The 21,452-nt window shown below is 36.9% G+C and overlaps 1 protein-coding gene across 22 annotated transcripts in view; it reads right to left on the minus strand.

The window, feature by feature from the left end:
• Nucleotides 1–21,452, minus strand: part of ASPH (aspartate beta-hydroxylase) — a 220,937-nt gene that overhangs the window by 173,571 nt on the left and 25,914 nt on the right. For 7 of the 22 annotated variants that reach the window (XM_031669576.1, XM_009213093.2, XM_031669574.1 and 4 more), the window contains exons 2-4: nucleotides 7,393–7,542; nucleotides 5,776–5,820; nucleotides 3,995–4,063 (exon numbers count right to left, since the gene is read on the minus strand). In XM_031669576.1, coding sequence (XP_031525436.1) covers nucleotides 3,995–4,063; nucleotides 5,776–5,820; nucleotides 7,393–7,542 — 264 coding nt within the window. Of the gene's footprint in view, nucleotides 1–3,994; nucleotides 4,064–5,775; nucleotides 5,821–7,392; nucleotides 7,543–12,939; nucleotides 21,042–21,452 lie in introns of those variants that run through there. The other 15 variants (XM_031669577.1, XM_003902799.3, XM_009213094.2 and 12 more) reach the window with 11 other exon arrangements.

Here is a 21,452-nt window from a genome sequence, read left to right on the forward strand (position 1 = left end):
CTCTATAAAACTCTGGCAATTGACTCACGGTCCTGTAATTCTGGCCAATGACAACAGTCAGCTATTAATAATAATTCACTTTGCCTACCGATATGAAATTTGATCAAGGCCTTAGCTGGTCACTTGCAATAGGAACATTCCAAACTCCTCTCCCTATAGGCCTGTGAAATTAGCTTCTATTGCTAAGACCCCTTTCAACTGTCATTTTTAAGTATTGGACCCAAAACAGGCCCTTAGGATAGAAATAAATCAAAGTATATATTGTTTTTATCATTTGTTTTTTTTCCTGTGAAGAACTGGCTCTGGGTAGCAAAGGTTTCTTAGCTCCAGTAGGTATCAGAATCTGACAGTACTACCAAGCTGTATACCAAGCCCATAATTCTGAGGAGGAATAATAGGGTAGGGTATTCTGGCTATAAGAAATGTGAACATCCATGACCACTGAGCTTTTCTGGTTGTAACCACCTAATTCGGTCATTTAAGTCTTTGGCAACACACAATTTCTCCATGTACTATAACTACCAGCAATCAAAATTGGCAGATAAAGGATAAGACAACAACTAGTTTAAAAGTTTTAAAGATTACAGTGAATTTTCTCTACTTTACTCAAAAGAACTATATTATGTCATTCTTCATGTTTTTGGTAAGAAAAAATGCAAATCGCAGTTGGTATTTAAATTACTTTTTGACAAGCCTAGCATGTTTTCACTCAATTTAGCAGTAGACAAATGCTGTGAACAAAGATCTATATTCCCAACTAAGTCTCTGTGGGAATAACACTGTTTCTTCTTCCTGCCTTAAAACATTATAGCTGCATATTTAGTATAAACATCTTTATTTTTCTCCATTTGCCAATATATTATAAGTACTTCCGAGTATTACATGTAAAATATAAAACTTTTCCATCCTTTAGTATGACAGGTGACCATATGCAACAAATATGCAAAAGCATTTGAACAAAACTGTTTACCCAGCAAAGCAACTTTCCTCTGGTTCTCAAGACAAAAGTACTAGTCCAAAGAGAAAAATATATATTCTGGGTATGTGACTCCTTCTGAACCTCTAAGAACAAGGCTCAACCAAATGGAATGCCTTTGGCTTGGCAAGGTCTGGTCTTCTCCTCCCATCAACTCACTCATGCATCTATCAGTCTACAAATGTTTTTCCAGGATGTAGCAAGTGCTGACTGGCTTTTCTTTTGCTTTCCAGCCATACCTGATACGATGCCAGCTAGGTGCTAGCCATAGGACAAAAGGACAACCACATGATCCTTAGGTAGTGTCACTCTAAGGATTTAGTCCTCACGTCATTTAGTCCTTGGGTCATTTTCCTGTTGATTTTATTTGGAAAATAAGTTTTTAAAGAATATATTTTCAAACAAGGTAGTTTTCAATAATCTGAACTACAACCAAAGATACCTACATTTTAGTTAATTTAGTTAATAAGAAGCTATGTAAATGAAGAAAAGTGGGCTTAGTACACTTTCAAATAATCAAATGGGCCTTGGCCAGAAATAATCAAATAATAAAATTAATGATGGTTAGTGGTCTTGATTTACTCACATATGTTTAATTCTCTCTATTTCACAAGAAAAGCCACACCCTAAAATTGAGTGAAATGTACCATGTGAATGTATACATTTCCCCAAATTTATAAGATTTAGATATATGCGGACTTAAGAATCTAGAAAAAAAGATATGAAATAAATGCACAGTCTATGAAAGATTAACATATCTCAATTATTACTATACCTGCGATGCCAACAGCTCCTCTAATCTCTGATTTCCTACCTTCCTCCCTCCCCTTGGATCTCCTGGGCCTTAATCTAAAACCTAAACCCTTAAAGCTTAAATTTTACCGTTAAGCTGCCTCTCCAGTGAGAATGTACCTTGGAAGTCTGGCTTCATTTTGGGTATATGCTCACTGTAGTGCTCTCCCCATAACCTCTACCTGACCACACAGAACCCATTAAAGCCTCTGTACTCCCAACAATTTCACCAGGCTGTCTTTGCAGTAACCTTCCAGTAACAGAGGCACCGCTAAACTATAATGATCTTACAAACCAGAAAAGAACTTTAGTCATAAAACTCAATTCAAGTTAAGGTTGCATTTCCTGCAGAGAACTCAAACGCCATAGAAATAAGATTAAAGGTGATAAGTAAGCCTAACATTTCACCTTTGGTTTGTTTCATCTGTACTGAAGCTACAAGCCAACTGCAAACTAGTACGGGAAGAGTAAAAAAGTATTTATGTAGCTTTATTTGATCTGTCTTTATGCATTTATTAGTAAAGTTACCAAAATAAACCTTGATATTCACCAAATTTAGTTCCACCTCCAAGTGTATAATTCTTATAAATGGCACAATTTACGAGTTCCTTACACTATCCCTGCAAACAGCAATATTCAAAGTTACAATTAATTAGCTTCTTAATGGTAGGTTAAAAACCTTAAAGGGGATGACCTTTTGAAATCTCAAATACACTAAAAATCAAGTTAAGGTAATAGTTTGCTATAGAAATCAGTGTGTTTTATCAAAGAAATACCACATTTTAATTTCTAATGGCTGACATTTCCTGACAGACCAGATGGCTGGTTTTAAGCAAAAGCAAACAAATAAAAATCAATAAAATACAGTAGATGAGAGTAATATTATTTCTAAAAATAAGGGAACTTGACCCACATTTTATTTTATCTTTAAAATAAAGAGCTTGGCTATTCAGAATTTGTCATTTAAAGCAATATAATGAAGTGATAAACCATTTATAGGCAAGCAAATTAACATCATTCTGATAAGTTCTATATAATTTTGTTTCTTTTACATGCCCAGGATTATAGTCATCTGAGGATTCAATATATTTACAGAAACTCAAATTTAGATACACAATGACAGGACTACATTGAAAATTTCATTAAAGTTAAGACAAGAAAATAAATTTCATGGTAAGTTTGCAGCAAACATTAATTCCCAATGGGCAGAAAAAAAAAAAAAAAAACCTAACAGGTCAAAATTAGGAAGGTTTACTATCTTTAATCACAACTAAAACTCTATTTTCATAGAACTTTCTCTATTTCATAAGCAGGTGGATTTAATCTACTAAAAGCAGTTTCATTGGTTACAGATGTGGCATCCTACTGTGTTTTCATTTCTAAAAAACATACACAAAACAGTATAACTAAGAAGAATTTCTTTGGGTCATTATTTTATAAGCTTAGTGTATAATATCATGCCATATCCATTATTTTTCTAAAGACTCTAATATAAAAAGTTTTAACATATATTATGCTACATACAAAAGCAAAGGAAGTCTCAACAGGCCAGATTATACAAAATTTGCATGTTAAAATTAACACCATTCTTTCCAGCAAGACAGCACTTTAAAATAAATGAGGGAACACCACAATGTTATTTATTACAAGAAACATCTCTGATAAAGACAGGTAATTCTGATAGTGAAAGAGAAGGGTCCAAGACTTCCAAAATAAAGACACTGGGTCAAAAGACCAGGAGTTCATATTTTAGCGCTACCGTTAAAATAAGCATGGGACATTTTAAGATGTTTATTATCACTTTTATTTCAAAATTAATTTACGTAAGCCTGTAGAAATTTACATTTTGAAATGGAAGTGAATGTCTAATGTTAATGAAGAATATCTATAATTACCATATCTAAAAATAGACTAGGATACTAGCTATTCAAATTCTAAGTTCAGAATAAGAAGTACTTTAAATCTGAAAACACACATGAAATTATTATACTTATCAAAATATATATGTTTAAGAGATATACACTTATTCACTGATAAAAGTAAATTGAAATGAAAGAGTCTGCAGAAAAATAAGCCATTTAAACTTTTAACAGCAATGAAATATATGATTTAAGGGGAAAAAATCTTCTGTAAGATATATACTATTGAGATAGATATTATTAAAGCAAAAATATTTGTTTCCAGCATTTTATCACCATTAACAAAAAACATAAAATGTGTACTTGCCTAATAAAACTTTGGCATCATCCACATCAAAATCTCCATCACCATCAGCATCATAGATTCCTAGTTTTCCTACAACAGGGGAGAAATGATGGATATGGAACAAAAAAGAAAAGAAATTTAATACAGTATTACAACTTAGTGAAGTCCTGCAACTCAGTCATAAATGTTACCAATTAATGCAATTCTTTGCTCTTTTAATCCTGCAAAGCAGTGTCAAATGAATATCTTACCTAAAAATAGTGAGCAATTCAGTTAAGAGAGTCAGGAAATGTTCAGCTAGCAAATTCTATGAAATAAAACTGACATAGCATTTCCTTTAAAGACTGAACAACATATTCTGATCTAATTACTCCAGAATAATTTTTTTTTTTTTTTTTTTGAGACGGAGTCTCGCTCTGTCACCCAGGCTGGCGTGCAGTGGCTGGATCGCAGCTCACCGCAAGCTCTGCCTCCCGGGTTCACGCCATTCTCCTGCCTCCGCCTCCCGAGTAGCTGGGATTACAGGCGCCCGCCACCTCGCCCGGCTAGTTTTTTTGTATTTTTTAGTAGAGACGGGGTTCCACCGTGTTAGCCAGGATGGTCTCGATCTGACCTCGTGATCCACCCGTCTCGGCCTCCCAAAGTGCTGGGATTACAGGCTTGAGCCACCGCGCCCGGCCCCCAGAATAGTTTTTATTAAACTGCTAAAAATATTTTTGGTAAAGTTTTTAGCATATATGAAATAATACTGATGCATTCCTAAGTTACTTGAAATTTAATATTTCTAAAGCATGAAATTTCATCACACTATCAATATCTGAAGCAAAAGAAACAACCAAGCCTCAAATAAAGACTAAATGTAAATAAATTAACATAGAATCTAAGTACTAAAAATTAAAAAATCATTAATTTTATATTTTACAATCATGATTTATAACAGAAATATCATGAATTAACCTTTAAAAATAAAAGACCATTCTGGAAATAAAGTATGTAAAATGGGAGGCTTCAGAAATTATAAAGGAAAATTTAGGATTATTCTACTTAATTAGCACAGGCCATTTATACTAAGAAAAAAAGGGCTTAAAACAGATATGCTGAGGAGACAATACTACCAAAACCTTTCCTCCTCATGAACAGAAAATGTTTTTAGGCTTTAGTGCTTTATCATATGGAACACTGTTATTTTGTTTAGCATTTCAAAAAGTCAAATACATTCAACTCCCTAAAAAAGCATCCTAAAATCCACATGATTCTAATTCATTACTGGACAATGACAGTGGAGAAACACAATAATGTTAATGTACAGCAATTTTTTAAACAGCATTTTCAAATACAGCATTAGTACTAAAAAAAACAACAGTTGGCAGCATTGTTATCATTTCTTTAACACAAAGTACATTAAAAAATTACAGAAGGGCAGGCAGAAATTTTGGTTCAGAGTAGCTCTGATCAATCTTTATCTCCCCAGAGCCCTTGCTCTACTTAGCAAAATGGTTAACTTGCTATACAGAAGTCTGACTTAGCAAACACATACACATTTAAAATGATAATGATGAAGGAAGAGATAAGGATGTTATTTCAACTGCTAAGAAAACAAAAAGTACTAATCAAGGCTATGCAGAGTACAGAACTCAAGAAACAGTAAAAGACAGAAAATACTATCCTTTCTGACAAACCCATAATGGGAAATTGGTGCTATTGCTTATATTCTGATGTAGGTAATAACTAAATTAGTACAAAAAGGATGAGCCGTTAGAGACTAACACACATAGACTTGAAATGCAACTCCAATAGCCTACCTTGAAGCACCTCTGATAAGTTATAACGGAAGTCCTTTGCTTTGGCTGCATGTATGTAAAAACATGAAAATTGTTATTTGTGCTTAAAAGTACAAATATTTAAAGTGTCCTCTTTTAAGATACGTTCCCTAACAACATATCACTGTAAGTCAGTCAAAGCATAGATCTACTCAGAAATTTGTCTCCAAACTAAAATTCTCCCTCAGTTGGTCTGTCAATCTATCCAGAGACTCTTTCTTTAAAGTAATGAAAATGTAAAACTTCAATGAAAGACAGATTACAGATAAGCATATTTTGTTATTCCTACGGCCAAAAATTTGTTTGCTCTTTCTCCCCAAAAAGATGTCTATAATCTGACAAGTAGAGCAGAAGCACAGGAGGGCCAATGCAAGGGGAGATCACCCATGCAACATTGTATAGAGAGACAAGTGTGTATTTTTTCCAGTGACAGGTCCACATCTTTCACTGGATTACTAAAGAGGAGGGCCATTATTCACAATAGCCAAAGAGTGGAAACAACCCAAATGTCCATCACTGATAAACAGATAAGCAAAATGTGGTGTGTCCATATGATGGAATATTATGCAGCCATAAAATGAAGTACTGAACCTTAAAAACATTACGCTAAGTGCAAAAAGGCAGATACAAAAGACCATATAATGTATGGTTCTATTATATGAAATGTCCAGAATAAACAAAACCACAGACACAGAAAGTAGATTAGTGTTTCCCAGGAGAGGGAAAGAGGAAGAGTTTGGGTATTTAGGGGAAGGAGGTAACAGAAATAATCTGGAATTAGATAATGCTAATGGGTACATAAAATGATGAATATAGTAAAAAAAAAAAGAAAAAAACCTGAATTGTACACATTCAAATATATAAAATACTGAATTTTATTTCAGTTAAAAAAAAGATTTTTGGGGAAGTTAAGGAGAATGTGACTCTCAAAATAATAAAGAATCATTAATATAAAAAATCGTGAAAAACTGCAGTGATTACAGGAGAGAAAAGGAAAAAGGTGGAGAAAGGACACTATCAGAATGACCACAGCAACTTCCTCAGAACAGCACACAGATCACACTTACACACACACAATCATATCTGCAAATGCCTATCTCAGCACACCCATCCAGTACCTATATGTGTGCACACATACTCACCCCATCCCAACAGAGACACAGAAGGATATACTTCGAAAACCCTCTCTAAGGAAGGGTTTTGCATATTGTGTGGTTATGATCCATTAGCAAGTCCTTAAATAAATGTAGTGGCTCATGATCAAGTATTTTTAAAATTTATAATGTAACAAAATTGAATAGAAATCAAAAAGTACTGCAAATAGTGAGAATGAGTACTGTTTGATAAAACCTCTCCCTGTGTGACAGGCATACAATATAAAGCCTTTTTTCAAAAACCTACAGGTCATGTTTAAAAAAGTTCAAAAGACAGTACTCCAAGGTAACCCTCTTCATATCCCCTTTCAGCTGCACTCTACTGAGAACCACTGAAAGGCTATAGAAATTACCAGTACCAAAAAGATGATAACAAATATTCAAGACTACTAAGAGATGTCACTTACTCCCTCACAAATTCACATAAGGATATCAAAATTCTTACCTAGAACTTCCTCATAGTCAACAAGATCAAACCAAACGACAGCTACAGATGTCCAGACGCCCAGCAATGCAATCACCATAAACCACGTGAAGAAAGAAGTTCCCGAGGGTCCTCCTTTCCTCCCATTCTTGTGTCCTCCGTGCTTTGTCTCTGTTTAGAAATAAATGTAAGATGTCATAAGAAGAAAACACTTTACTGAACACCTCTTCTCACAATTATTTCTCCAATAATTTGGGATTATGCACAATGATAGACCATTTCAAAAATAGTTTTCAGTTAAATTCTCAAAACATGTTACATAAAATATTTTTGAAAACAGAAAAGATTGTTTAGATGCAACACTAACTTTGAAGTAGTGAAAGAAATAAACTCCTGAATGTTTTTAAAGATTTAGAATAACATGTATACTCCATCCAAGTTACTCATCAAAATGACCTGAATATTACCTCTTTCCAAAGGCAGAGCACATCAACAACTTAATGAAATCACATAGAAATGTAGCCAAATCCTTTTCTCTGTCCCATTTCATTTCTGCAGAATCTTAAAAACTCTGTTAACTACCACAGACGAAAATATCTCCCCCTAAACCATTCCATATTCTTAGCCAGAGAGAGAAGGACAGAAAAGTGAAACAGTATAATCCGTTCCTACTCCTTTACAAGATCTGTTGAGGCCTAAGGAAACAGGAAAAGGCTCATTCACAACTGGTCTCACTGCAGGAAACAGTTTTGTAAACTGCTGTCCACCTAAAGTGTCATTTATCACATCTGATATGCTTAATATACCTTATATTCTTTTGTAAATATTCTTCTTACAGCCAAAAATAAACAAAAATCATTTTATATTAATAGAAAATAGTCAACACTGTCCTTAAAAAGATAATATTCAAATTTCCCATAAAAAGGAATACAATATATTATATCAATATTAATAAAAAGGTTAAATAATATCTCAAAATGCCTTCTGAGAAGACGAAAAGTTTATCAAACAGATGATGGAAGACCAGGGCGGTGTCTCCTATTTGTGCAGCAGGTGGAATCGCTTTCATGTGCACTGCTGCTGGTGATCCTCACTGTGTCCTGCCACTATTTCTACAGAGGGCATTTCTGGATGTTTATACAGGACAATGTTTCATCCTGTGCACCTGTTCCTCACATTGCAAGATTTCTGGCATCCCTGGTTTCCCCTGGACCCAAAGGCAAGGAGCTCCCAAGGCTTAGGACAAACAAAATACCCCCAGACATTTCCACATGTTCCCTTCAGGGGCAGTTCCTGGGTGAGAACCAACGGGGATAAGGACAGGAATAATTATCTTTTTTATAAGTGAAACATGAAATGATTCTCCCAAAGTCACCAGTACAAGTTGGGTAGAACTAGGAACATATCTACACAGCTCTGAGTTCCTTAATCTCTAATCAGTGGGCCAAATTACACGATTTCAAAAAACCCCACTAGCTCTAATCTAGAACTTGAAACTAGAAACAATGGAATTCTTCTTGTTAAAAGGATACACACATTTTTTAAAAATACATCACTAGATCAGTTTTTCAAATGCGGCCATAAAAACTAAATCCATCTGAGCATATATATGTATATTCAAACATATACATATATTTATCTACATGCCTACATCAAAGTATATAGAGTTCCGATGACTAAATAAGACTAAATTTTTTTTTTAAACTTAGTCTCCCTCTGTCACCCAGGCTGAAGTGCACTAGCATGATCTCGGCTCACTGCAACCTCTGCTTTCCAGGTTCAAGGGATTCTCCTGCCTCAGCCTCCTGAGTAACTGGCATTACAGGCACCTGCCACCATGCTAATTTTTGTATTTTTAGTAGAGACAGGGTTTTACCATATTGGTCAGGCTGGTCTTGAACCCCTGCCCTTAAGTGATCCACCCACCTTGGCCTCTCAAAGTGCTAGGCCATTCTTAAAAAGTCAAGTATTTCCTTTTTGTGACATTCTTTAAATATTAATGGATCCATCAGAACCAGAGTTGTAAATAATATGGTAAATGCATAAAAGTATGCTTACCAAATGACAAATGGCCATCAACTTTGTTTCTAACGTGATCTATATGAAAGCTGGGTATATAAAAACATAATTTATTTATTAAATAAAAATACTTGCTGGGCATAGATCCTATTGTTGCAGATTAAATCAACTTCAAATAGGTATCATTACCTGAAACACAGGCATGGGAGGGGAAGACTGGGTGAAAATGTCTGCAACGTTGGTAGAGGGAAATGGCGATTTTCAAAATTTTTATGTGTTGTTAGCATATAAAAAAATACTAATTAAACCACTAATAAAATTTAAAGAAAAAAAAGATTTATGAAAGTAAGCTTCTGTGAGGTCAGGAAGTGCCACAGATTCAGTAACAGTTTTGTATGTCTAATTCACTACATTTTTATAAACAGAAAGACTTATTTTCTAACACTGTATCCAAAAAAGAACCCTTATTTCTATATATACAGACATATGCATACAAACCCATTTGTGTATAACACTAAGTTTAACAAAAATACTAACTTCCAAAATATCCACATACTCCAAATATGGAACTATAGTAGCTAATGACTAAGAATTTTCTGCCTTTGCTACTTATTGCCTCTAAGAATTAAATTTAATTTTTTTTTGTAAAAGGAATGCTAAATCTTCAGTAAAACTGGGTTCTTGTCTTATGTCCTCTTGAACATTCTGTAGCTGATACCAGTCTCTTGTATTTTTCCTCATTAACTGGAAAACAGCAAGGTTAAACAAATATAATTCAATTTTTCATTCATCCAACATTTTTATTCAGTACATGTATACCAGATAATTTTACCCAATAATTAAGTTTTTAAAATGAGTATGTAGTCAAATGGATACCCAAGATGATACTGTTTAAAATAAACCCATACTGCAGTGAGCTATGATGGCGCCACTATACTTCAGCCTGGGCAACAAAGCAAGACCCTTTCTCAAAAAAAAATTAAAAAGTCTATAATGAAATAGCTAATAAAACAAAGTAATAGTTTGAATTCAAAGTTTAATTGTTTCTCCATTTCTATCTCTCTTAAAGGGAAATGGAGGAGGAAAATTTCTGATATTCTGAAAAGGAAATTATCATTTATCCAAGTTAACTCAGTGACACTCATTTAAGTTACTGACTGCAACACCAAATACAAGGAAAAAGTAGACAAAAGCTTTTTTCTAAAAAAGGAAATGAATGCATGCACCAAAACAGCAAGGGGTTGAGATGGGAAGGAGACAGTCAAACACAGTAAAAAAATACACCTTTACCTACAATTTGTTTACATTTTTATTTTAGGTGTGATTCTAACAACTTTTCTAGCTCAATGCACAAAATTCTAGAATAGATTAAAGACACAATCTAACCCAAATGAGTCAAAGCAACAGAGTGTTGACAGAGGAAAAGCCTATAGACTGCACAGGTCTCTCAGCAAGAGCAGACCCAGGAACTCAGAAAAGCTGAGTGGTGGGAAGTCATTTATGATTGAAACTTTCAGGCAGAATCCCTGACAGTTCTTCAAATAATCTTCCGTACAAGACAGTAACTGGTTTCACACTGATTCTGCCATTAAAACATAGAAGAAATGTATAATAAATCTTAGGAAGATTTTCACTCAAAATAGTTTTTAGTATAGAGATTTATCACTTTAAAAGCTAAATGTTTCTTAAATAGAATGTATTACCAGCAATATTTTATATATCCCTTTTTAATATCAAACAAATGAGTTGCTACTCTAGTATTATTAACCTTATTACTGTTGATATTTACTTGTTCCATAAAGGAACAAAATATTAAATTATGGAAGGGATTATTTTCTAAGACACCTTTTTTAGGGGCAGTTTTTATCAACAGCAAACAATATACTCTTGATATGTCATTTGGTAAATATGCTGTGCCCAGTCCCAAAGGGCAGATCAGTTTCTGTCCAATGAAACTGATGAACGCATGGTAAGACAAACCCTTAAGAGGGTTTACAACTCCCTAAGCAAATCTGAAACCAGTACCTTCTTCCAAAAGTCTTTGGGAAGAACATCTAGTAGATGTCCCTGTTTTCTAAGATCAGAATAAATCTAAGTCTTCATTTCATTTTCTGGCTTCATGTTCAACCTGTAGTTCTGGGATCAGTCAAAAAGGATTTTTACTGGGGTTTAAGAATACCGCAAAAACTATGTGAATCATTTTTTCACATGTTATTCCATCAAAAGTACATGACCTCCAAATCAGAAAACGTTCCCACATACCACCAAACACAGAAATTACTATGGCAAGCAATAGTCGAAAATGAAGACTCTCCAAAACAAAAGCCAGGGGAGGGGAAATGTGTAGCTTTATTTATTTGGTCAAGGGAAGGGAGACAAGACGACGAACCCCAGCACTTGAACGGTCATTAGCTACTTCACTGGCCCGCTACTAACTGAATTAGAGATCATTTATAAGTTTTAGCTGGCATTATGTTGGGAATTTCGTATTTACACATAAACTCTATACATTTAAAGTTTTTTGAAAAACACAAAAACTGTCAAGCAACTCATCAAACTGATTATTTTTCCATGCTATAAAATGTCACCCTTTGGGAATCGAAAACTGTTAAAAGTGGGTCAGAGGTAACAGCTGATTTTTCCTAACTACATAGATTACCTAATCCACAAGAGGGGAGAAATGTCTTCCAAAAGAACTAAAAGGCAGATACATATCTGATATTCTTCACGGCTACATGAAGCACTTTATCAGACGAGTCAAGTGACCCATTCTAACCAATTATTCAAACAGTATTCCCATAGGACATGCTCTTATTCTCTATCCTAATCGAAGAATCCTTTCAGTTGCTAATTAGACAGCTCAGAGTTAGAACCAGTTTTCACACATGTATTTTTTTCTTTTATAAATCTTCAACATCATGAGTGCATTCAGTCTTTCAATTAATGGAAAGACTATCTTAATTTACAAAGTAAAGCAAAAGCAAATATATACAAAACATTAAATTCAATATATCATTAAAGAATACTTCAAAGTTAGAGTCAATTTAAAAACAAAATAAAACTCTTGTGATTTTTCTTTGCATTTATTGTCTGCTTCACATAAAAGTAGGTCACTTTCCATAAATGGTAAGTCCTTGCTTGAACTAGGTAAGTCTGTTCATTAATATGAGAATGAATTTATATCTTCTATAATTTCATATAAAATCTAAATATACACAATTCTTTAAATTCATTGTAATTAACTTATAAGACTAAAGAAGAGAGCTTGTACATTTTTTGAGGTTTGTAAAATGCAGCCTCCAGTAGTACAAGATACTAAAGATCATCTAAATTAAGACACCAAAACATACTCTTATTAAAGACAGATTATTCCATGAAATATTCAGCTACTATGAAAAGTCAGTATCTCCGGTAGTTCAAAATAGAAAACGTAGACAGTGCAGTCAAAGCACTTAGCCAAAAATATTTTAACACAGCACCACTGAAAATAAAGTGAAAAGCTGTCAGCTAGATCTAAAGCCACTTTTAGCCTAAATAACAAAAATATACCTTTATCTTCAGCCATTTTGACTTCTTCAATCCATGAATAATAAATGCTAAAGTAAAACAAAAAACAAAAAAACTCAAAAGTACTACTGGCAGGTTTTAGGCACACTGCATGCACTTGCCTACCAGAGCTTGAGACTGGCCAACCCCTGCACTCTAAGGGCCTCCAGAAGTGAAATTGGACCTGACTACAAACTCTGCTCACCAGTTATTTTTAGAGGCTAAATGCTGCTAATCACCACTTAGGCTGAAGTGCACTCCCTAACAACACGACAGCCTTTCTCCCACTTACGGGATTCCTTTCCCAGTTGGTCCTAGCTAACTCCAACCCCTAAAAAATCAAGCATGCTGAAAAAAAAATGAAATAGAACAAACTGTGCTGCCAGTTTTGTTTTCTTGGAAGCAGGGTTTAATGGCTTTAGCTTAAGCACCAATTCATTGAAAACTCAAACAAGTCTTGCTATAAAATATGGCCCCGAGCCCAGAAACAGCTTGATTCGGCCCTTCAGAATCTAATAAAATGGCTACAAGGAAGGATCATAAGATTGTTTGAATGAAACAAAACCATAGATAGCAAGAAATTAATTAATGCTCTAGAATTCTTATTCACAGACACCATCCCAGGAGTAATTCCTCCAACAGCAAAAATAAAGCACCAACACAAAATGTTTCACTAGAAAAGGAGGGAGAGAGGACTGGTGGAGAGGAAAGAAACAGAAGGAAGGCTGGGAGGTGAGGAGAGGGAAAGAAAGAAATCTTCAGGAGTAAGAGTAATGACCAGGGAAAGCTCATCTTGAAAGGGAACTAGGAAAAGATTACACAACCACATCCTGATTTTTTTCAACTTCTCCCCAACCTCATCTCCAAATATTCTCTTCTGGGAAATAAAATCAGCCATTTATTCGCTGATCTAACATTAGCAGTTCACAGACTTCATTAGAGTTCTGATTAGTATACTAAATTAATTTAGCACAAATAGTATCTAGAGCAGGCAGCAACCTTTCTAAGTTGTTTATAAGACTAATTTTTTTCACTCAAATTTAAAGCTTCACAAGCAAATTAAACATTTAAACGCTTTGAATACTAACAGTAATTTCCAGTAGCTCAAGGCAAGACTATATTGCCAATATATTCTTCTGGAAAAAAAATGAAATTCTTGCTAAAAGGATATGCACATTTTTAAAAAATACACCACTACATCAATTTTTCAAAGGGGGCCATAAAAACCAAATCCATCTGAGTGTGTGTATGTATATACTCAAACATATATATTCAAAGCTAAATGTTACTTAACTAGAATATTAAATTATTAGCAATATTTTATCTATCCTTTTATAATATCAAATAAATGAGGTATTACTCTAGTATTATTAACCTTATTACTATTGATATTTACTAGTTCCAAAAAGGAACAAAACACTAAATTACAGAAGGGATTATTTCCTAAGACGCCTTTTTTAGGGACAGTTTTCATCAAAAGCAAACAATATACTCTTGATATGTCACTGTGTAAACATGGTTGCCTAGTCCCAAGGGGAAGATCAGTTTCTGTCCAACGAAGACCATTGAATGCATGGTAAGATAAACCCTTAAGAGGCTGGTACCACAGTCTGCAACCTACGGTACCAACATTTGATGGCCCAGGTTTAGGACAGAGTGAAGTAGGTAGGCATTACGGCCAACTAAACAAAATGGTCTCAAGTGCCCTCTGGCCAAGTGTCATTTCCCCCATTATTTTCTTCAAAGATCTGTCCCACTAAACTTAGTGCTTGCTAAATTGTTAAATGATAATGAATCACTTGATGACAGGAGTTAAGGTGACCCACCATTTCATCACCATACAAATTTATTAAGACAAATATTCTGGAAACTTTCTTTCATTATGTTGTTTTGGAGAGAGAATGACAGCAACACGATACCCCCATAGGTGAGACCACTAGAAACCAAACCCCTACACTGATACAGCAGGCAGCTTGGTATGCTTTTGTACTTAGACACCTGGATTTGCTTCAAGGCTTTTCCAGTAAATTTGATTTGGGGGAAGTCATCAAACTTCTAGGCCTGAATTTCCTTGCTTATAAAATAGGTCTTCACACAAACTAGGCATGCAAATATTTGTTGCGGTCATCAGTGAAACAATTTTTTATCGATTCAACCGTGACTAGTGCACAAATAACCTTACCCCCAGTTTAGAGCTCTTTTCATAATCCCATCTGCCCCTGCAACTGCTGGAGCTGCTAGGGTTTCTTCTCCTCTCTTTACTGGCCTGTGCAAGGTCAGCTCCACTCCAAATTACAGAATGTCTATGGCTAAATGTGAAACTGTAGGAATCACAGCTATTAAAATGTGGTTATACTTTACCCCTGGGCTTCTTCAACACAGCTCCCATTATTCCTCCTTGACAAATCTTTATCAAGCACTTTTACAAGTCCTCTAGTTAATCTTCTTTTGTCTTTTGTAATAATTGAAGTTATTTTGATAAAAATGTCTTTCCTCCTCAGTTCACAATGACAATGACATACCCGATATTTTAGATACAGAGATCAGGAGAAAACCCTCTGAAATATCATTTAATCTATACAACACTTTTTAAAGAACAAGAAATTCTGAATTCTGAACAACTACCTCTTAAAATGACAATTCATTTTTATGATGGAGAATGTTTACGAAAAGTTTAAAAATAAACTTAATTTGCATATAGTAAATCATGTTTTTAAAACTTTAGCAAACACAACTAAAATGACACTAAGTTAACTATTCCTTGTAACAGCTACTGCTACTAACAGCAACTCCAAGTCTAAGCAAAGACCAAACTTCCAACATGTGTTCTGAGACCATTAGTATCAGCCTAATTCCACTCGGAACCAGGGGAGCCAGGACCTATGTCCAATGAATCGAGGGTTCTACCTCCCTCCAAAAACCTTCCAGGTGAAAATCCATCCACCTTCTCCTGAGTCAGCACTGAGTAATTCCTTCCCCTCACCCTGGATCAGCTATCATTACAGCAATGGTTCTCAAACTCTGAGCACATCAGGGTCAAGCAGGGCTTGTTAAGACATGACACCGACCTCACCCCCAGAGGTTCTGATTTTGTAGGTCTGGAGTAGGACCCTGGAATTGGCATTTCTAAGTCCCAGGTGATCTGATGCTGCTGGTCTAGGGACCACACACAAAGAATACTATACTAGTGGTCCCTAATTCTCAGGGTCTCAAGGAAGGGAAGTAGTTCTTGCTTTTATCAATTTCCGGATCATCATTTCCTTACCCACTAGAAGGGGAAAAAAAAAAAGAAAAAAGAAAGTGATGACATCAACAACAAAACCCTGCTCCCTGCTCCTCTGTGGTCCATGACATCCAATTATCTGACCCTCCACTGTGCCCATCGCTGTCATCCACCACCTCCAGTGACTTCCCCCCTCCCACCCCATGCTCAGGGAAGTCTTCTACACCTCGAGTCTAGCCATAACCATGTGATTTCAATGTTTATCCCTGTGGCCAGCTAGACAGGTTCTTTTTGCTTCATTTCTTCATTCCCAGAGACCCTGTTCCCCTCCATTTTACATCTAACACTCATTCTTCCATTCTTACCACAGACTTCATCATAAATGCAACCTAATTCACATTCCTCTTCACATCCTGTTTCTTGTTGGATGGCACAACCATCCATCCTAACAGATTCTGTAACCCTGCTGAGAAAGCTCTGCTTTTTTGGCTCCATCATAATGACGGTATGGTGTCATGAGATAGTGAAAACATGGTTCTTTAAAACAAAAGCAAATTTTTTTTCGTCTACACATAGTACCCAAAGTTAACAGGAGAGAATTAACATTTTCGACCTAACACTAAACAACCAGTATTACCAAATAACAAAATGCAACTCTGCAGACAAAAGTCAAACTTGCTTAGACAGACCCCCCACAGCCGCCACCACCAGGGAAGGCCATCTCCACATGCAAGGGTTTAGGTTCTTTCATGGTGCAATGCACAGAATGGGAGCATTCACTCTTTGATCACAACTTCCTATATCTCCACTCTGTTTCCTCAGCATTTTCTTGTTGGATCCTGTAGTTCTCTTATTTCTGCTTCCAGTGTATCCCCTCTTCACCTCCTGCCTTCATATCCATCCGTGGCCATCTTAGACTCCACAGTTGACCATTTATTTACATCACTCCCGCAACTCAGGAGCCTTTCTTGCTCCTCTATCAGTTCACTGAGTGGATTGCCATGACTGCCTCCCTGGGTGAACACAAGTATCCCCTGACACGGAGGCAAGGGCAGCTGGGCTCACGGAATCAAGATCAGGAACTGAACACAGCAGAGCCAGCCTCAGCTGGGCCTCAGTGCTGCCTGCTACCCTCCCACATTCTCTACAAACTCACCTCGCCATTCTTTATGATGACTATGTCAAATTTCTCTGCCCCCAAAGTATCCTACCTCCTCATACTCAAACTGCCATAGCCTCATACTTCACAGAGAAAACAGAACCCTCAGCAGGAAGCTATCCTGAGTGCCCACTGCCCAGCACACAAACCTGCCCTCACCTGCATCCATTCCGACTTCCTCCTCAGCTACCTCACACTCTGTGCTGACTCTTCACGCCCCTCCTCCCCTAGCCTCACTGCCTTTGCCAGGTCTCCCTCCACTCCACTGCTAGCCCCCACGTCATCTTGCTCTTCCCATCACAGATGAAATTCTCCACAGAGCCGTTGTTTCTCTGTTTTCATTTTCTAACCTCCCACTCACTCCTTACAACCTGTAGGCTTCCATCTGGCTTCTGCACATGGTTCCAGCATAGTGACTCTAATGTCACATCAATGATTTCCATGTCATTAAACTCAATGGAAAACTTTCAGTCCTCATCTGACTTGACCCTCTCAGCAGAACTCTCCCTCCTTCTTCCACACTCTCTTCCCTTGACTCTCATGATTCCAGAATCTTGTGGCACTCCTAACACCTCTTTAAACTTCCTAGTTTTCATCTCCTTTGCTAGCTCACTCTCATCTAGTTGACTTTTAAGTGTGAAAATTCTGTAATACTTGTTCCTATGCCACCTCTCTAGTTCACTTCAGCTATCACCTACATGACTTACCTTTTTCTCTCATTTGAGCTCCACAACCATGGGTCTACTCAACTTCCCATTTGAATGACTTACAAAACCCTCAAATTCAGCATATACACAAGAAACCATGGTCCTTCCCCCTTCTGTTCAGTGTCCTAAATCTCAGAAGCACTTCTGTGAAGCCAGTTGCTTAGACAAAAACCCCAGGATTCATCCTTGACTCTTGTCCCAAACACTCAGCTTGCAAAACTAAGAGTGTATCATCTGGCCATTGCAAATGGGTTACAATGAGGCCAAGGTATGGATTCTCCTCAGCACCTGGGTCACCCTTGTCCATTTTCCACAGCATAGTTCTTAAAAGCATTTGCGTGTGCCATGACATTAAAAAGGGAGAAACTCTGTCTTAAGTCTCAACATTCTTTCAACTGTGATCATCAAAATCTAAGTTATCATCATCTCCTAGGTGACTTCAATAACTTAGCATACACTTTTCTACTCCATACAGCAGTCAAAATATTTTTTAAATATGATTAGAACACTAACTGGTTAAAAATCCCTTAATGTCTTAATACTGCTTTCGAAATAAAATACAACATCTTCCATGTGGCCTACAAGGCTCCATGCGATGGGGCCCCAGCCCGTGGCTCCAGCCTTAGTGTTGTGTCACTCCCCTAGCTGCCTAGACTCCTGCCCAAAACACCTGACCATGGTCTTTCCTGTCTCGGGCTCTCAGCCCAGACTTTTCCCTCTTCCCATAATTATGTCAAAGCTGCACCAACACATACAACCTCCAAACTCCAGCTATTGCCAGCTCACTCTGCTTACAAACCACCTCCTCAAGGAAGCCTTCCTCACTTCCCTTACTCTCACAGCAGTGTGCACTTCTTTACTGCGTTATTACACAGCTAGTTAGATGATTATACAGCAACTGATTTCTTAATCTCTTTCCACCTCTAGAATGTAAGTTTCATGCAACAAGGAACTAAATCTGCCACGTTCATTACTGTATACTTCCCTTGAACCTACCTAGTAGGAGCTCAATAAAATTATTACTTGTGAAATAAGTGGATACATTCCTTCCCAAATCCTTGATACGATATGAGTAATCAAACTTCTGCTAACACTTTAGAAATAAGGGAGCAACTTATTGCTTAGTTGTTTGGGCTGTCAAGTCACTTCAGGTTTCCCCACCTCCATGAATTTAATGATCCTAAAATTAATTCACTAGAGGAAAAGACCTACAAATAGCTAAGAGAGAGAAATTCAGAAAGCAGCCCAGTGGTTTCTAGACTCTGATTTCAGACTCAAATTGGTCCCTTCACCAAGTTTTCACAGTTCTGTCTCAGGTGAATTCCTCCCTATTGATCTTCGATGACTGCCACATGGGCTGTACATGAGTGGGACCAGGTAGGACAGGCTCTGTAGCCTCCTCCACCTGTCCTGACAAACCCCAGATGCTGCTCTCTTGACTGCCCCTATGTAGAAAGGCACCATGGCTGGAAGAATGACACGGGGCGCATGAGTTTTAGAACTTAGGAAAACAAAATTGAGAAAACTGCTTGCATTTTCACCAGTATTAGTAAACAAAAGTGAAATATCAGCAATATCCATTTATACCAGCCTCCAGGTATTTTTGGAACCTTTACTATCCTTTAGAATACCCAGCTAAGGAGCTACTGCCCTAGCCCACACCTCTGTGCTAATACCGATTTACTGCAGCGGAGAATGTGAATCAAAATGTGGGTCCCCCCGAGCCTGTCATACCAATTTGTGATGGACCCAAACATTATTGATAAGAAAATAAAAACACAATATAAATAGTAGCTAACCTCACAGGCTAGTTCCTCAAGCCAGGCCTAATGAGTTGGTTCTGTAATTTCTCCCTACAGAGCACTCAATAGAGAAGATGGTCTTAGAGAAAAAAACAAAACAAAACACTCCCCTGGGCTAGTCAATTGTCCATATGGGTGGGTGATAATTACTAGCATGGTGTTCAAAATGAGACAATGTCTCACTAGCCTGAGAGAAGCAAAAGGTGTAAAGGAAGATGAACTATGTCCACTGAGAAACTCTGAGGTGGTGAAAGAAAAGTTATTACAATGAACAAAAAAGGTTATTTTTTCAAAACTAAGTAACAAAAAAGCTTAGTCCTGCTTTAACTCTTAATTTCAAGGCAATGAGACAAGGACACACACTACCAATATGGACAACTACCACTGGTTTACAGCTGTGCCCATGAAGACTCTTTGACTTTAACCTATTTTAACAGCAAAAGATCCATGGCCCCCCTCCCCACCAGTTCCCACTTTCTAGAGCAAAGAATCCAGCATTTAAAATAAAGTGCCCTACAGATGCAAATGGGGAGGGAAGAGAGGGATTACAAAAATTCATTAGCACAGCATACACAGAAGAATCCTGTAAATTATAAAACACGTCCTACAGTTGAGTTAGTAGAAAATCATAGGTCAAAAAAATAGTTGATACAATTATGAATTATAATACATCTTGGAGATAGTATAAGGATATTGGAAAAACTCTGTATTTTCTCCTTCTGTACTCTCACCCAATAATCAACACAGAATATTCCTGCAGTCCCTGGTCACTAAAACATGTGGGGATTTCTCCTCACCAGTAAGTAAGCAATCAATTCTGCAGCAGATCAATTCTGCAGTAGACACCGGCTGGCTGTCCTCTAATTCAATTCAATTCTGACACTATCTACTTAGAGATGGTGTCAGATCCCACAGGTTGAGGGCTCAGTCTCACAAGACTGTCTCTACTTCTGAGGCCAGTCACACGTAGTAGGTTGTCACCTATACTTCAGATCAACTGGCTATAAATCGGGGTTCCCACCACCCGCTCCTCCAATTTGATTAATGTGCTAAAGGGGTTCACAGAACTCACAGAAACACATTTACTAGTTGATTATAAAGGATATTACAAAGGATGCAGACGAACAGCCAGATGCAAGAGATGCATAGGGCAAGGTATGTGGGAAGAAGTGTCCAGTTTCCATATGTTAAAAGAAAAACTTTAGCCAAATTAAAATTATTTTATTTGATTTTAATTTAGACAGAGTCTCACTCTGTCTCCCAGGCTGGAGTGCAGTAGTGCAATCACAGTTCACTATAGCCTTGAAATCCTAGCCTTGAATGCAATCCTCCCACCTCAACCTCCTGAGTAGCTGGGACCACAGGCATGCACCACCGTGAGCAGCTAATTTAAAAAAAAAAAAAATGTCTTGTAAAGACAGAGTCTTGCTTTGTTGCCCAGGCTGGTCTTGAACTCCTGGCTTCAAGCAGTCCTCCCACCTCCACTTCCCAAAGTGCTAGGATTACAGGTGTGAGCCATCACCCCTGGCTGACAAATTAAATTTACAGAGTTTAACTGAGCACAGAACAATTGTTGAGTTGGGCAGGGCCCAGAAGCAGTTCAGAGACTCCAGGGCTGCCACATG

This window comes from Papio anubis, chromosome 8 (assembly GCF_008728515.1).
Source record: "Papio anubis isolate 15944 chromosome 8, Panubis1.0, whole genome shotgun sequence".
Lineage (NCBI taxonomy): Eukaryota > Metazoa > Chordata > Mammalia > Primates > Cercopithecidae > Papio > Papio anubis.